The sequence below is a fragment of the Vigna unguiculata genome, chromosome 10 (assembly GCF_037176805.1).
Source record: "Vigna unguiculata cultivar grain cowpea cultivar isolate G323 ecotype 2 chromosome 10, ASM3717680v1, whole genome shotgun sequence".
Lineage (NCBI taxonomy): Eukaryota > Viridiplantae > Streptophyta > Magnoliopsida > Fabales > Fabaceae > Vigna > Vigna unguiculata.
Window position 1 is genome coordinate 37532953 of NC_140801.1, and position 13498 is coordinate 37546450.

Below are 13498 nucleotides of genomic sequence, written 5' to 3' on the forward strand. Positions count from 1 at the left end.
AAAGTCGTTTTCGATTATTCAAATGGAGTTGTCATTTTGATATATGTTGGTTACTTAGATATTTTAATAATTATTTTTATATAAAAATTCTTTCTGTATTTTACTTAATTTAACATTTAATATATTATCCATTGTATATTCCATATATATCACAACTAAAATATTTAATTTTAACGAAGATTTATTGCTGGAGGTTCAAAAAATCCCAAGTAAACATAAACATAATGGAGGTTTTAAAAACCTCTGGAAAGTGTCAAGGGTTTTTCAAAAAACCCTCAGAAAGTGTAGGTGGCTTTCGAAACTTCAATAAAATTTATTGATTTAAACTTTTTTATCTATTCGCCTTCTCTTTCCCGCTTAACTCATTTTCATTCCCTCGTCTCTCTCTATGACTTACCTCATTTTCATTTTCTCTCTAGCATTCTGTGCTATGAAGTTTTTTTGATGTAAAGTCTAGATCTTGGCTATGGAAGAAAAGAGAAGCTTCGCTGCCACCCACTGTTATCGTTGAAACGCATCTCCGACATCGGTGCCACCAACGCCCTTCCATCTTTATCTTCGTCCCCAACGTGCAAGTTCGTTGATCCCCTTCTTCCAAATCCCTAAAATAGGAAATCCTTGCTACGTCCAATAGAGCCACCACTCCTCCTTCTCCGACGAGCATTGCCACCGCCAGTCGTCGCATTTGCCGTGAGAGCGTTGTCGCAACTGGAGGTTGAACCGCCATCATGTCTTAATTGCTTAAATAATTTGCTATTAACTTTTAAATGAAGTGTGCGTGTTAAGCTGAATATAAGGGTGTGAATTAAGTTGTGTTGGATGCACTCTGGCTTGGTTGGTTTTGCTCATGTTTAAATCATCCTTAGGATTATTTTGCATTTATGATAAGCTTATGATATCAGCATGTCTATGATAAGCTAAAAAAATTTGGGAATTAATTTGTTTACGTGGCGCATTCTAGCTTGGTGTTGCTCATGTTTCATTTGTCCTTAGGATTATTTTTCATTTATGATTTTGGCTGGAAATGTATACTCTATTTGATTGTGTACATGATACATGAATTTATTATTATGTATACTCTTTTGGGAGGGATACTGAAGTTGTTACTGCTGCTCCTCTTTCTTTCTGGTTCATGTGCACCTTTAAAGAGCCATTGAAGAATCTGATATATATATATATATATATATATATATATATATATATATATATATATATATATATATATATATAATATCACAAAAAAAGAAGAAGAGGTGTTAGCTTTAAAAAAATTGTCTATGTTTGTGGGTTGTGTGTGATTGTACTAGTCAAATGAACAGGTTTGCAGATCTATCTGTGTTGTCTGGATGCCAAAGATTCTTGTCTACTCTATGAGTCCTTTGATGAGATTAGACAAACAAGATTGTAGTGAATCTAAGGATGATGGTGAGACAACCGGGTTGTGAATGGGGAATGGGGAATAATTGGCTTGTGATTCTTTCTGACATGGGACTACATTGGGTTTATGAAATACTCTTTTCTGTACTACGTAGGGGAAAATACAGTGAGCACTCTTGGTCGCTTTGTGCTGCTTATATGGTTATTTGTAGTTCTAATAATTAACTCAAGTTACACAGCTAGCCTGCCATCAATTAAATCAATCAACCATGAAGCACTGGAGAAAAGGGATTGAATGATTTATCTGTACTAAACTCAGATAAAACTTTACTGCCAAATCATTATGTACAAGCTTATTCCTGACTCCTCATTTTTGTGGTCTAACAGAAATGCTACACTGCCAGAGTCTAAAATAAATGTCCTACATTGTAATATATGCATATCTCACTTTAGATATATCCTAATAAATGTAGCTACTTTTCGATGTTTTCATCTGAAATTTCCTTCCATGTTTGTTGTTATTCAGCCACTTTCCTAGGTCAACTCAATAATATAATTATCCATGTTTTAGTCCTTGTTATTTGAAACATGTAATCTTGCAAGAAAAAAGTGTAACCATTAAGGGGGGTCATGGAACCTCTACTTGATTAATTGGAGCATAATCCCTTACATATGAACTCCTTAAATTAGCTAATTGTAGGAAGTAACCTTTTCTAATTTCATGTTTTGTTAGCACTGTAATCTACACCATGATTAATTGTTTGTTGGCCTTAATCTACACCATGATGTTGTTTGTAAAAGAGCTGAAATTAATTACAATTATGGTGTCATTCTTATCCCTGAAGGTCTAATTGATTTCATACCTAAGGTATCTATTACTTTACACAACAAGAGAAAAAACTAACTATGTTTCTCTGTGTATTTGAGATATGTATTTGTGTTGTTCATGTGCTATCAGTATTAAATACACTTCTGAGGATACTTATTTCTTCTTCATATTTTGTTGTTTGCAGGTCCAGCATCTTGATTATATAACTATAAGATTACCGGAGGAGCTTTTTATATAAATAAGCTTTAAATTATTAAAAAAAAATAACATACACTGTAATACTTTTAGTCTACTCCCAAGATATTAGAATAGAATATTAGTAAATCTGAGCATTCGGGATGAGAATTCCCTGCTTTAATGAGCAGGAAAATTGGATCACAACCCTTAACTTTTTTTTTTTAGTTATTAAGTTATTAAAACAGAAGAATATTTTTTCTAGAATAATGACTGCAGGCTTGACTGACTGAAACTTACCTGACAGTAGTGAATCCAGGTCTTGGATGGTCTCGTTGTTATTGGTGGTGGTGACTCAAACACCAATGCATGCCTCATTGCTGAGAACTTCAGGTATGTCTTAGCTGGTATAAATTATAATGTTTCCTTGGATGTTTTTGTATGAAGTAATGTTTTCTCGTTGGATTTTTATTTACATTTCAAGACCCATTTTCTTTTATCAGTATACTTATTACGTAATTTAGTGGATGGTAATAGTATTTACATGCGAAGAGGACATTCAAAATTTCTTAAAATTCTTTGATATAATATTTCAACAACACCCGTTAAAGTTGTTGAACTGTTAGATCAGTAGTTAGCTACATTTGGCAAGAAACTCTTAGCCATAAAATAACATTCATTTCATTTTGTACATTTATCTCATTCTTGCAATTCTTTCGCTATCTCAATAAAGTCTTGAGAACCGTTTCTTCTATAAAGTTCTCTTCTCTAGAAGTTCTTCGAGTAAGTGTATTCCTACAACTGAGTAAATCTTACAACACTCTTAAATTTATTTTCGCAAGCTTTCTCTTGGTGGATTTTCTTTGTTTCTTTTTTGGAAGTGTACGTTGTAAATTTTTTCTAACACTTTACTTAAATTTGTTTTTTTCTTCATGATTTCAATTTCCTTTAGTATTATGATATTTACAAATTTCTATACTAGAAATAATTTTAAATATTAATTTAGTAAAGCAAATGTCCTAATTGCTGAGTGTTGTATAGTGACCTGACTATTTTAGATATATGGCACATGATTACATGACCTGACTATTTTCCTATTTTTATGTTAATGTAATGCAGATATACTCTAAAATGATTGGAAATGTTATGATAGATGCCCGATCAACTGGAAAATATTACCATTGTAAGTATACAAAATTGATAAACTCTTTATATCTATATAGTAACTAAAGACTATAGTCTATGAAAGTTGTAGATACTATGCTGTACTGTTTTTAACGCTTTTCTTTTCTGACAAACTACTTCACTCTTTAAACATTTTGCACTTTAAAACTCTGCTATCATTTGTTCTTATTCTATCATGTAAAGACCTGAATTCTTATTGAATCATTTTTAATTACAGGAATATCATCAAAGCCTTCAAAATCAGAAAAGAAGTTCTATACTTTGTTGAGATTCTTCCTTTAATACTTAAATAAAATGTGATATTCATAAAAAGGTTGATGCTTCAATTTATATGGCTGATAACAAATAACATACATCTTATTTCACCAGCCTACAACTCTCTCCCTTTATATCTATTCATCGTGAATGTGTGTGATTTCATAATTGAATAGATTTCAAGCAATAAAACATGCAATCATCTCTCCCTTTATATCTATTCATCGTGAATGTGTGTGATTTCATAATTGAATAGATTTCAAGCAATAAAACATGCAATCATTTGTCTGGATTTGTGCGGCTTATGGGGTGTGCGGCTTCACACATTACACTGGAATGTGCTTTACAAACTCATCCAAACATTACAATTATTGGAGAAGAGGTTCCTCATATATTTGATCATTTTATCTATATTTCATACATGCAAGTGGTTGATGGAATTGATTAAAGAAAAATGCTTCCATGTTAATCTTATGATTAAAGTTTGCTAAGGGGAAAGCAGCCCTTTATCAGATTTGATTTAACCCATAAGTACACATTTCAGGTAGCTACAAAGAAGCTGACGTTGAAAAGAAGCTGCAAAGAGTCTCCTGGCCATGGCTCGGGATCTTCACGTCTGCGCACATTCCTTTCCTTTGTAGATGAAAAGGAAGAGATTGTTAAAAGCCGTGTGAAGAGAAAGAAAATAGAGGGCATGTCCTACAGGAGCACAAGAGAAGTAGGATGATCCATCACCTCTAACAAAGGATATTCTCAGGCATCATCAAACAGAATTGATTCAGCTACTGAAATCTAACTGTTGCATACTTGTTTGCTCATCATAATTTTGTAGCTTCTTGTACTAACGCCCTATGCATCACTCTTCATTCCCCCGTTGCAACTACTGGGTTCCTCCTACATTTTTGTGGTTTTCCTTTTTAGTACATATAATTAATTGTAAGATATATCAATTTGTGTGGGACTGTAAGTAATATAAGCGTGGGGACAAGTTGACTTTACAATTATTATTGGTACTTATTTGTATTGATTAGTACCAAAATGTTAAGTAATAAATAAGAAATTTCATAGAATAAGGTTCTTTTCGTACTCAATTAATTAACTAAATAAATCAATTATCAAGAAAGTACAACTTTAGCATTATAGCAATGTCATAATAATATGAACATTAACTTTTTGGTATTAATAGGGGTTTTCGAGGAATTAACGGGGGTTCTGGAACCCTAGGCATTACTGGGGGTTTTCAAAACCCAATGTATTACTGGAGGTTTTCAGAACTCCATGCATTATTGGGGGTTTTCAGAACCCTAGGCATTAATAGGGGTTTTCGGAACCCCAGGCATTGATGGGGGTTTTCGAAACTCCGGGCATTAATGGGGGTTTTCGAAACTTCCGGTAAGTTGCGCTACTTCTAGGGGTTGTTAAAAACTCCCGATAATCCGTTAGCCACGCTTGCTCTTCCAGGGAAATTTCAAACCTCTGGTAAAACCATTAGTGGGGGTTAAAACTCCCAGAAACGCCAAATATAACCCCCGTTAAAAATAATTATTTTTGTAGTGTATTTATATATATATATATATATATATATATATATATATATATATATATATATATATATTATATCTAATATCCAATTTCTACTTATATAATATATTTTTTATAATAATATTCAGTATAAATTATTCCAAGTATAAATTATTCCATGATTTATTATTATTACCTTATCTCTTTATATATAGAGATTTTTCTAAATATTATTATTAATTTTTATTATCTTTGCGTTAAATATTATATATATATATATATATATATATATATTATTGCACATTCTTTTGTAGATATATTTTTATTTTTATTTGTTTTAGAAGAACTTTACCTTTTTCCAAGAAGGTAATAATATCAACAGTCTGAGACTTTTGAGCGGATATGTTTGACAGTGTTTTGACGTGATATATCTTTTCCTATATATATGTCATTCGAACCGTTCTAATGACATAACTTCAATTTTCACCCAGACCAGGAACGTTCCCAAACTCTTTCTTGATCTTTTTCTTTCTTTTCCTTGAATCTTCATAACGAATGGGGAGTAACTTGAGTGATGTTGATGAACATTGTTACATTTGTAACACAATGACTAGGTACCAGTTTTCCATTATTCATTTGAAGGATGAGGTAAGTTATTTTAAGTCCTTTTTTTATTGGTTTATGTAAGTACATATTTGTTAAGAAAACATTATTTTAAACTAACTCTTGCTTCTTCAAGGCCATTGGTTTTGTTGATCGCGCTTTCGCAATTCTTTATGATGAAAATCTTCAAAACTTGTGGACTCTAACTGATGTTGACGGCAACACGCATGTTGTCATTTACAACAAATTTCTAGAGAAACCATTGCTTCTTGAAGGGTGGTATGATTTAAGGAGTTTTTACAAATTACAACATGATCATTGTATCTACTTTGGATATGTGGGCAATTCTTGCTTTCAGATCATTGTTTTTCCAGGGAAGTGCGACCCTTTGTCTATTGGTAGGTTTTATACCAGAATTATCTCAGATGAACCTATTTCCAGAGGTCCAAAGAGGCATTTTACAATTAGTCTAAACCCGTTGCAAGTTCGCGCTAGCCATTTGGTGATTGTTATTACTTTTTTTTTTGTTCTAATATTTAATCTTAAATTTTTGATATACTATGCTAACAAATTATTTCTTTCAAGAATATTTATCTTCATGGACCCCAGAAGACTGTAAAGTGCAAACTTCTTTTGAGAAATACTCCAAAGAAGTCCAACAAAATTGGAAGTGGGTGGAAGCAATTTTGTAGTATTCATGGACTTGATGAAACTCTGGACCTGATGTTTGAAGTTGATGAGATGAAGTGCAACCAGCATGTGAAAGTCTTGACTTATTCTTATTATTAAGAAGAATTTAGTTTTTTTTTTGTGAGTTTGCAAAATGTAGCAATAATCTGTTTTGGATTATATGCTACTCTATATGTACTTTTGGAACTTCTACTTATAATATTAGTATCAATGGCTATGTATATATATATGTTTATATGTTATAGAATAGTTCTTTGTGTCAAAAATGTTTTTGGATTAAAGTTTTTCGTCATATAAATTTAAATTTAAATTATAATCCTTTATTTGAGCTTCATTGATTTAATTTTGGTAAGAACATTTGTTTGAAATATTGTTAAAAAGATTATTCCACCTAATGATCAATGTAGAATCTATTTAATTTTTTATCCGTTAATACATCATTATGTTGTGAAATTTCCATGTTTGAACAAAAGTATACTACATTCCACATACAAGTAACATTTACATGTTTCAACAAAATTATACTACAACCTAGAAATAAAAAGGTTATATTTGCATATCCTATATAGTATGTGTACTACTTGCATGAAAAAGAGTTCTGTTATTCTCTTGGTGCAAAAAGGAAATAAGTATGAAACATTTGATATTTATGTCATTTTTACTGACATATTATCTGTGCACAACTTTTGTGCACTCTATTTGCAGCATACACTTAAAGAAACAATGTGCAAAAAATATGAAGTATAAAAAGTACATGATTCCACAATAGGTCCACCTGTACAACAAAGTATGTCAGCAGAAAAGGTAAACCAATACATTCATGGATATAGCAATAATCACTGAACACTTCACAATAGTCAACAATTTATATTTTGTAGCACTAGGTTAAACACCAGAGTAAGGAAAGGCTGGAATGGAGGAAACTAGAAGACAAAGCCCAACGAAGATGAACAACAAACATTCAGGTAAGATTATTTCAGATTTCCATTCTTCATTAACAAAAATAGTTTTGTATAATAGTTCAAATATGAAGTTCTCATTTTTCACTTTATGAACTGTGATTTTTCTTTCAGACAACCAATAACATTGCACAATAAAAAAAAGGAAATATACAGACAATGATGGTCAATGTAGTAACAGACCAAGTTCGATATATATATATATATATATATATATAGATGTATATATGTATATATATATATATATATATATTGTTATTGAAATTTTAATAAATCTAAATACTGAACCTGAATATTGATATTAATGTATGTTTAATCTTTTGTTGGTAGAAGAAACCATTCAAAACCACCAATCCATGAATAATCTTCTACAGAGGAAGCCTTTAGCTGAGTTGGATTTGAGTAAGTTATTATTTTGCAGAAACATTTTTGTTAAGTAAATCAAGTTGTTTTATTTATTTGACTACATTATGGAAAATATTTTGCAGATGTCGACAATCAAGTCAACAACTTTCAGAATATAAATGCAATATGTGGAACAAGTGATTGTAAGTGTTTTTTTTTCTTGAAGAATAAACATGAAATTTTATTTATAAAATCACCACTCGACTTCAATGCAAATGCAGCTGTTGAAAACCACATACAAAGCTTTGCAAGTCCTATAACTAACAATGTTAATCCATCAAATATGCCAACCGTTTGTATGTTTATTTACATATTGTAATTTATGGAAGTTATGTTATTTCCAATTTCAAGTTTTTGTGGTATTGTAAAACAGTTGTCCAAAGTAGTATAGTACAAAGCAATTCAAGTTGTAATGACTATGGTAAGTGTAATGATACTAACCAAATAATAACATATTCTGCATGTCAGTCAATACAAACACACATATATTATTTACTGTTTTATAATTATTATATTAGATTATACTAAGACTTACTTTGCAAGGTGGAAGTTGTGAACGTTTAAATTCGTATTTTGGTCTTCCTAAGAAGTCTGCTAAGTATCTATCTAAAGTGATACAATCACTTCACAAGAGATTCAATTACCATGATCGAAGAAGAGCAGATCAAAGAACTTTACAAATAATAAATCATTCAAGAGAATGATAACCAAATGATGGTAATTTGAAACTCAGTTAGACATAATTTTTAATTGGTAGAAAAATAGACCCATGAATTTAATCACTTTTGTCACTGTTATCAGAATTCACATCTACAACGGAACTTTATTGCAAAGTAGAGATCCAGGGTAAGTATATCACTTTATATGTTCATGCATGTGTCTATTTTAACTTATCTAATAGAATTGATTTTGGTTCAGAAATAGTGCACTTTGGACAACCTTGCTTGGAATGTCAATACTGTGAAGCTGAATTATGGTATGAAGAAAAGCAGAAAAAACTAAAACGTCAAACAAAGCTGATTTCTCATTGTGTTGCCAGAAAGGAAAAGTTCAACTTCCACTTCTACAACAACCACCTCCGCTGCTTCAAAATTTGTTAAATGCTTATAATGATAGAAGTACTATTGTTTTTTCAAAATATAAGAATATACAACAATATGTCTCATTCACTTCAATTGGAGGTAAGATAGATACTTCGATGAATAATGGTTCTACACCACCTCAATTCATTCTTAATGGACAAAACTACCACCGCATTGGAAGTTTATTGCCACAAGATGGATCGAAACCAAAGTTTGCACAACTTTACATTTACGATACTGAAAATGAAATCAAGAACAAAATGAACCATTTCAGGTTAGCTCATATTTATTTTACAAAGGCATATAAATAATGTTCCAAATTTTTTGATTAACTTGAGTTTGTTAAAATGTGTTTTAGGTCAAATTCAGATGAATCTTTGGTAGATCAATCATTAGTTTCTGACTTGATGAAAATGATTGATGATCACAATGTTCTTACAAAATCATTTAGAGGAGTTAGAGATTTGTCAACAGATAATTCAAAATCGGACTTCACACTAAGATTATTTAGAGGCAGATAAAAAGATCCAAGAGTCTACAACACACCTTCATTTGATGAGATAGCTGCATTGGTAGTTGGTGATTTTGGTAATTTGGATGTAGGAAGAGATATCATTGTGAAGAAATGTTCTGGTGAATTGACCAGATTGCATGAAACTCACACTGCCTTTATTCCTTTGCAATATCCTCTAATGTTTTCTTTTGGAGAAGATGGTTACCAAGAGGATATACCAATTAGACAAACTCATTCAAAAAGTAAAGCAAGGGTAAGAGTTCGTATTTCTTTGAGAGAATTTATAGCCTTTAGAATCCAGCAGAGGTCTTCAGAGTTTGGTAACATTGTTAATGCGTGTCGATTGTTTCAACAATTCTTGGTCGACTGTTACACTATGATTGAAGCACAACGTTTGTCATTCATTAGAGCAAATAAGAAGTTAATACGTTGTGACATTCTTAATGGATTACAAAAGGCTGTTAATATAGGAGAGATAGATCCATCTTCCATTGGAAAACGCATAGTGTTGCCTGTTTCCTTCACTGGTGGTACAAGGTATATGTTTAACAATAGCCAAAATGCTATGGCAATTTGTAAGAAATTTGGATATCCTGATTTGTTCATAACTATAACATGCAATGTAAATTGGAGTGAAATACGTGATTTTGTTTCTCCAAGAGGTTTAACTGCATCAGATAGACATGACATTGTGTGTAGAGTGTTCAAAATGAAACTTGATCAAATGATGACAAATTTAAAAAAAAATGACTTATTCGGCAAGACTACTCCAGGTATGTTGTACATTTTATATTATATATTTAGTTATTCAATTACCAAATATGTGTATGACTATATTGATTATTTTTATATAATCAGGTATGTACACAATAGAATTTCAAAAAAGAGGATTACCGCACGCTCATATACCTTTGTGGTTAGATGGAGAAAGCAAATTGAAAGCTGCAGCAGATATTGATAAGGTAATTTTAGCCGAATTGCCTAATCAAGATTTGTATCCAAAATTGCATAAAGTTGTTTCAAGTTACATGATACATGGGCCGTGTGGACCTGCACAATTCAATTCTTCTTGCATGAAAGAAGCTAAATGTTCCAAATATTATCCAAAGAATTTTACAAGTTGTACTACCATTGATGAAGAAGGATATCCGTCATATAGAAGACGTGATAATGGAAGTTTTGTTGAAAAAAATGGAATCCAACTGGAAAATTCCAGTGTAGTTCCTTATAGTACACTTCTTCTAATGAGGTACCAAACTCATGTCAATATAGAGTATTGTAACAAGACAAATGCAATCAAGTATTTGTTCAAGTATGTTAACAAAGGTCCGGAGACAGAGCTACAGTTAAAATAATTAATGTTGCTGCAGATTTGAACAAAGAATCAATTATTGATGAAATAAAAAGGTATTATGACTGTAGATACCTATCACCATGCGAAGTAGTTTGGCGAACATTTGCTTTTGATATTCACCATAGGTGGCCTGCTGTTCAAAGATAAACATTCCATCTTCCAGGAGCACAATCAACATTGTTTAAAGATGATGATGATATTCATGCTGTATTCAACATATGCGAAAACAGTAACACAATGTTTCTTGGTTGGTTCAAGGCTAATCAAAATTATACAGAAGCAAAAGAATTGACTTACGGGGAATTCCCAACTAAATTTGTTTGGATGGCAAAAGAAAAAGAATGGAAACCAAGGAAGAAAGGTTACAACATTGGTAGGCTTACTTATATTCCGCCTGACTCTGGAGAACTCTATTATATGAGAATATTATTGACTATTCAAAAGGGTCGTGTTGATTATGAGAGCACAAGGACAATTGATGGACAAATGTATGAAACATTCCAAGAGGCTTGCTATGCTTTAGGACTATTGGCAGATGACAAAGAATTCATTGATCCAATTAAGGAAGCCAGTGAAATTGCTTCTGGATATCAACTTAGAAGATTGTTTGTTACATTGTTGGGCACCAATACAATGTCAAAACCTGATGTAATTTGGAATTCTACTTGGAGTGTGTTATGTGATGAAATTTTATAACAAAAAAGGAAGGACTTAAATTGTCCAAGTATTCTATATGGTTATTTATTCAATTTTCTTTTTCTTTATTTTGTTCTATAAATTTTTAAGTGTCTTCTTCATTGGGCATAACTCACATGTGTTCGGATATATTTTGTTTTGGTCAATTATTTTAAGTCATAAGTTATTGAATAAATTTATTCATATGATTTACCTTTTGGTGCAGAACTTCAAATGGAAGAATGTGAGTTACAGAAACTTTGTCTTCTTGAAATTGAAAAAATGTTGATGTTAAATGGAAGGTCTTTAACAGATTATCCTTCTCTACCTCAACTAGATATTTCAGATTCATTTCTATTTGAATACCGATTTATTATTGATGAGCTTCAATATAATAAAGAAGACATGGCTAAAGAACATGCAATCCTCTTCAAGTCACTCACTGATGAACAAGTGCATGTATATGATGATATAATGAATGCAATACTTTAAAAAATGGAGGATTCTTCTTTTTGTATGGTTATGGTGGTACATGAAAAACTTTCATGTGGAAGAGATTGTCAGCTGCAATAAGAAGCAAGGGGAAGATTGTTTTAAATATAGCTTCAAGTGGCATTGCTTCGTTACTTCTTCCTGGTGAAAAAACTGCACATTCAACATTTTGCATCCCCCTACTAATTAATGAGGAATCAACTTGCAATATTGCTCAAGGTAGTTTACGTGCTAAGCTTTTAATGGCAACAAGTTTGATTATATAGGATGAAGCACCTATGATGAACATAATGTGTTTTGAAGCATTTGATAGAACTTTGAAAGATATAATGAAAAATATTGATGAGTCCAACAATTGCAAACCATTTGGTGGAAAAGTGGTTGTCCTTGGAGGTGACTTCAGAAAAATTCTACCTGTCATAAAGAAAACATCCAGGTATGATATCATCAAAGCTTCAATACACTATTCTGACTTATGGCAATATTATAAAGTGTTAAAGTTAACAAAAAAAATACAGATTCACCTTTGATGGCTTTGGTTCTTGAAAATAGGAGATGGAGAGATGGATTTAAATGAAAATGGTGAAAGCATGGTTGAAATTCCACAAGAATTATTGATTCTAAATACAGATTCACCTTTGATGGCTTTGGTTCATTTTGTGTACCCTGATTTTGTTTCAAATATGAGGAATCCGGGTTATTTTGATGATGGAGCAATACTTTGCCCAACAAATGATTGTGTTGAGGAAGTTAATGATTTCATGCTATCTTTATTAAGTGGTGAGGAAATTATGTATCTAAGTTCAGATACACCTTGCCAATCTGATCAAGATGAAGAAATGCAATCTGAATGGTTTACATCCGAATTTTTGAATGAAATTAAATGTTCAGGTATTCCAAATCACAGATTAAAGCTGAAAACAGGGTGACTAATCATGCTTCTTAGAAATATTGATCAAGCCAAAGGTTTATGTAATGGAACAATATTGCAAGTGAAACATTTACGGAAAATGTCATCTTTGCAACTATTATTACAGGTAAAAACATTCACTACAAGAAAAACCATTATTACCGACGGTCAAAATCCGTCGGTAATGGCCAAAATCCGTCGCTAAATCAACATTACCGACGGATCATCGACGGTCAAAAATTCGTCGGTAAAATGCTTGTCTGTAAAATTTTACCGACGGAAATCATGTTCCGTCGGTAATTACCGACGGAAAAATCCGTCGGTAAATCTGTCGGTAATTACCGACGGAAAAATCCGTCGGTAAAATCCGTCGGTAATTACCGACGGAAAATATCCGTCGGTAATTACCGACGGAAAATATCCGTCGGTAATTACCGACCTAAATATCCGTCGGTAATTACCAAAAATCCGTC

General features: G+C 31.9%; 1 protein-coding gene and 1 long non-coding RNA gene across 2 annotated transcripts; both read left to right on the forward strand.

The window, feature by feature from the left end:
* Positions 1-282: 282 nt before the first annotated feature.
* On the forward strand, positions 283-4893 carry LOC146882505 (uncharacterized). The gene is made up of 4 exons (XR_014985318.1): positions 283-714; positions 2391-2773; positions 3500-3563; positions 4365-4893. It is a non-coding gene; the product is annotated as an uncharacterized LOC146882505 (long non-coding RNA).
* A 1003-nt stretch (positions 4894-5896) lies between these two features.
* LOC146882506 (uncharacterized) lies at positions 5897-13044 on the forward strand. The gene is made up of 12 exons (XM_085667434.1): positions 5897-5989; positions 6081-6446; positions 6530-6703; positions 9038-9354; positions 9439-9593; positions 9684-10367; positions 10453-10920; positions 11112-11618; positions 11850-12082; positions 12178-12334; positions 12419-12508; positions 12668-13044. The coding sequence occupies exons 1-12, from the start codon at positions 5897-5899 to the stop codon at positions 13042-13044; spliced, it is 3621 nt and encodes a 1206-aa protein (XP_085523560.1).
* The last annotated feature ends 454 nt before the right edge of the window (positions 13045-13498 follow it).

Excerpts from the sequence above, each read along its gene's own strand:
- LOC146882506 (XM_085667434.1), top strand. The coding sequence starts at position 5,897 with ATGGGGAGTAACTTGAGTGATGTTGATGAACATTGTTACATTTGTAAC. Across the intron at positions 5,990-6,080 it reads TTATTCATTTGAAGGATGAG|GCCATTGGTTTTGTTGATCG; the intron begins GTAAGTTATTTT and ends TGCTTCTTCAAG. Across the intron at positions 12,509-12,667 it reads AAAAGTGGTTGTCCTTGGAG|GAGATGGAGAGATGGATTTA; the intron begins GTGACTTCAGAA and ends TCTTGAAAATAG.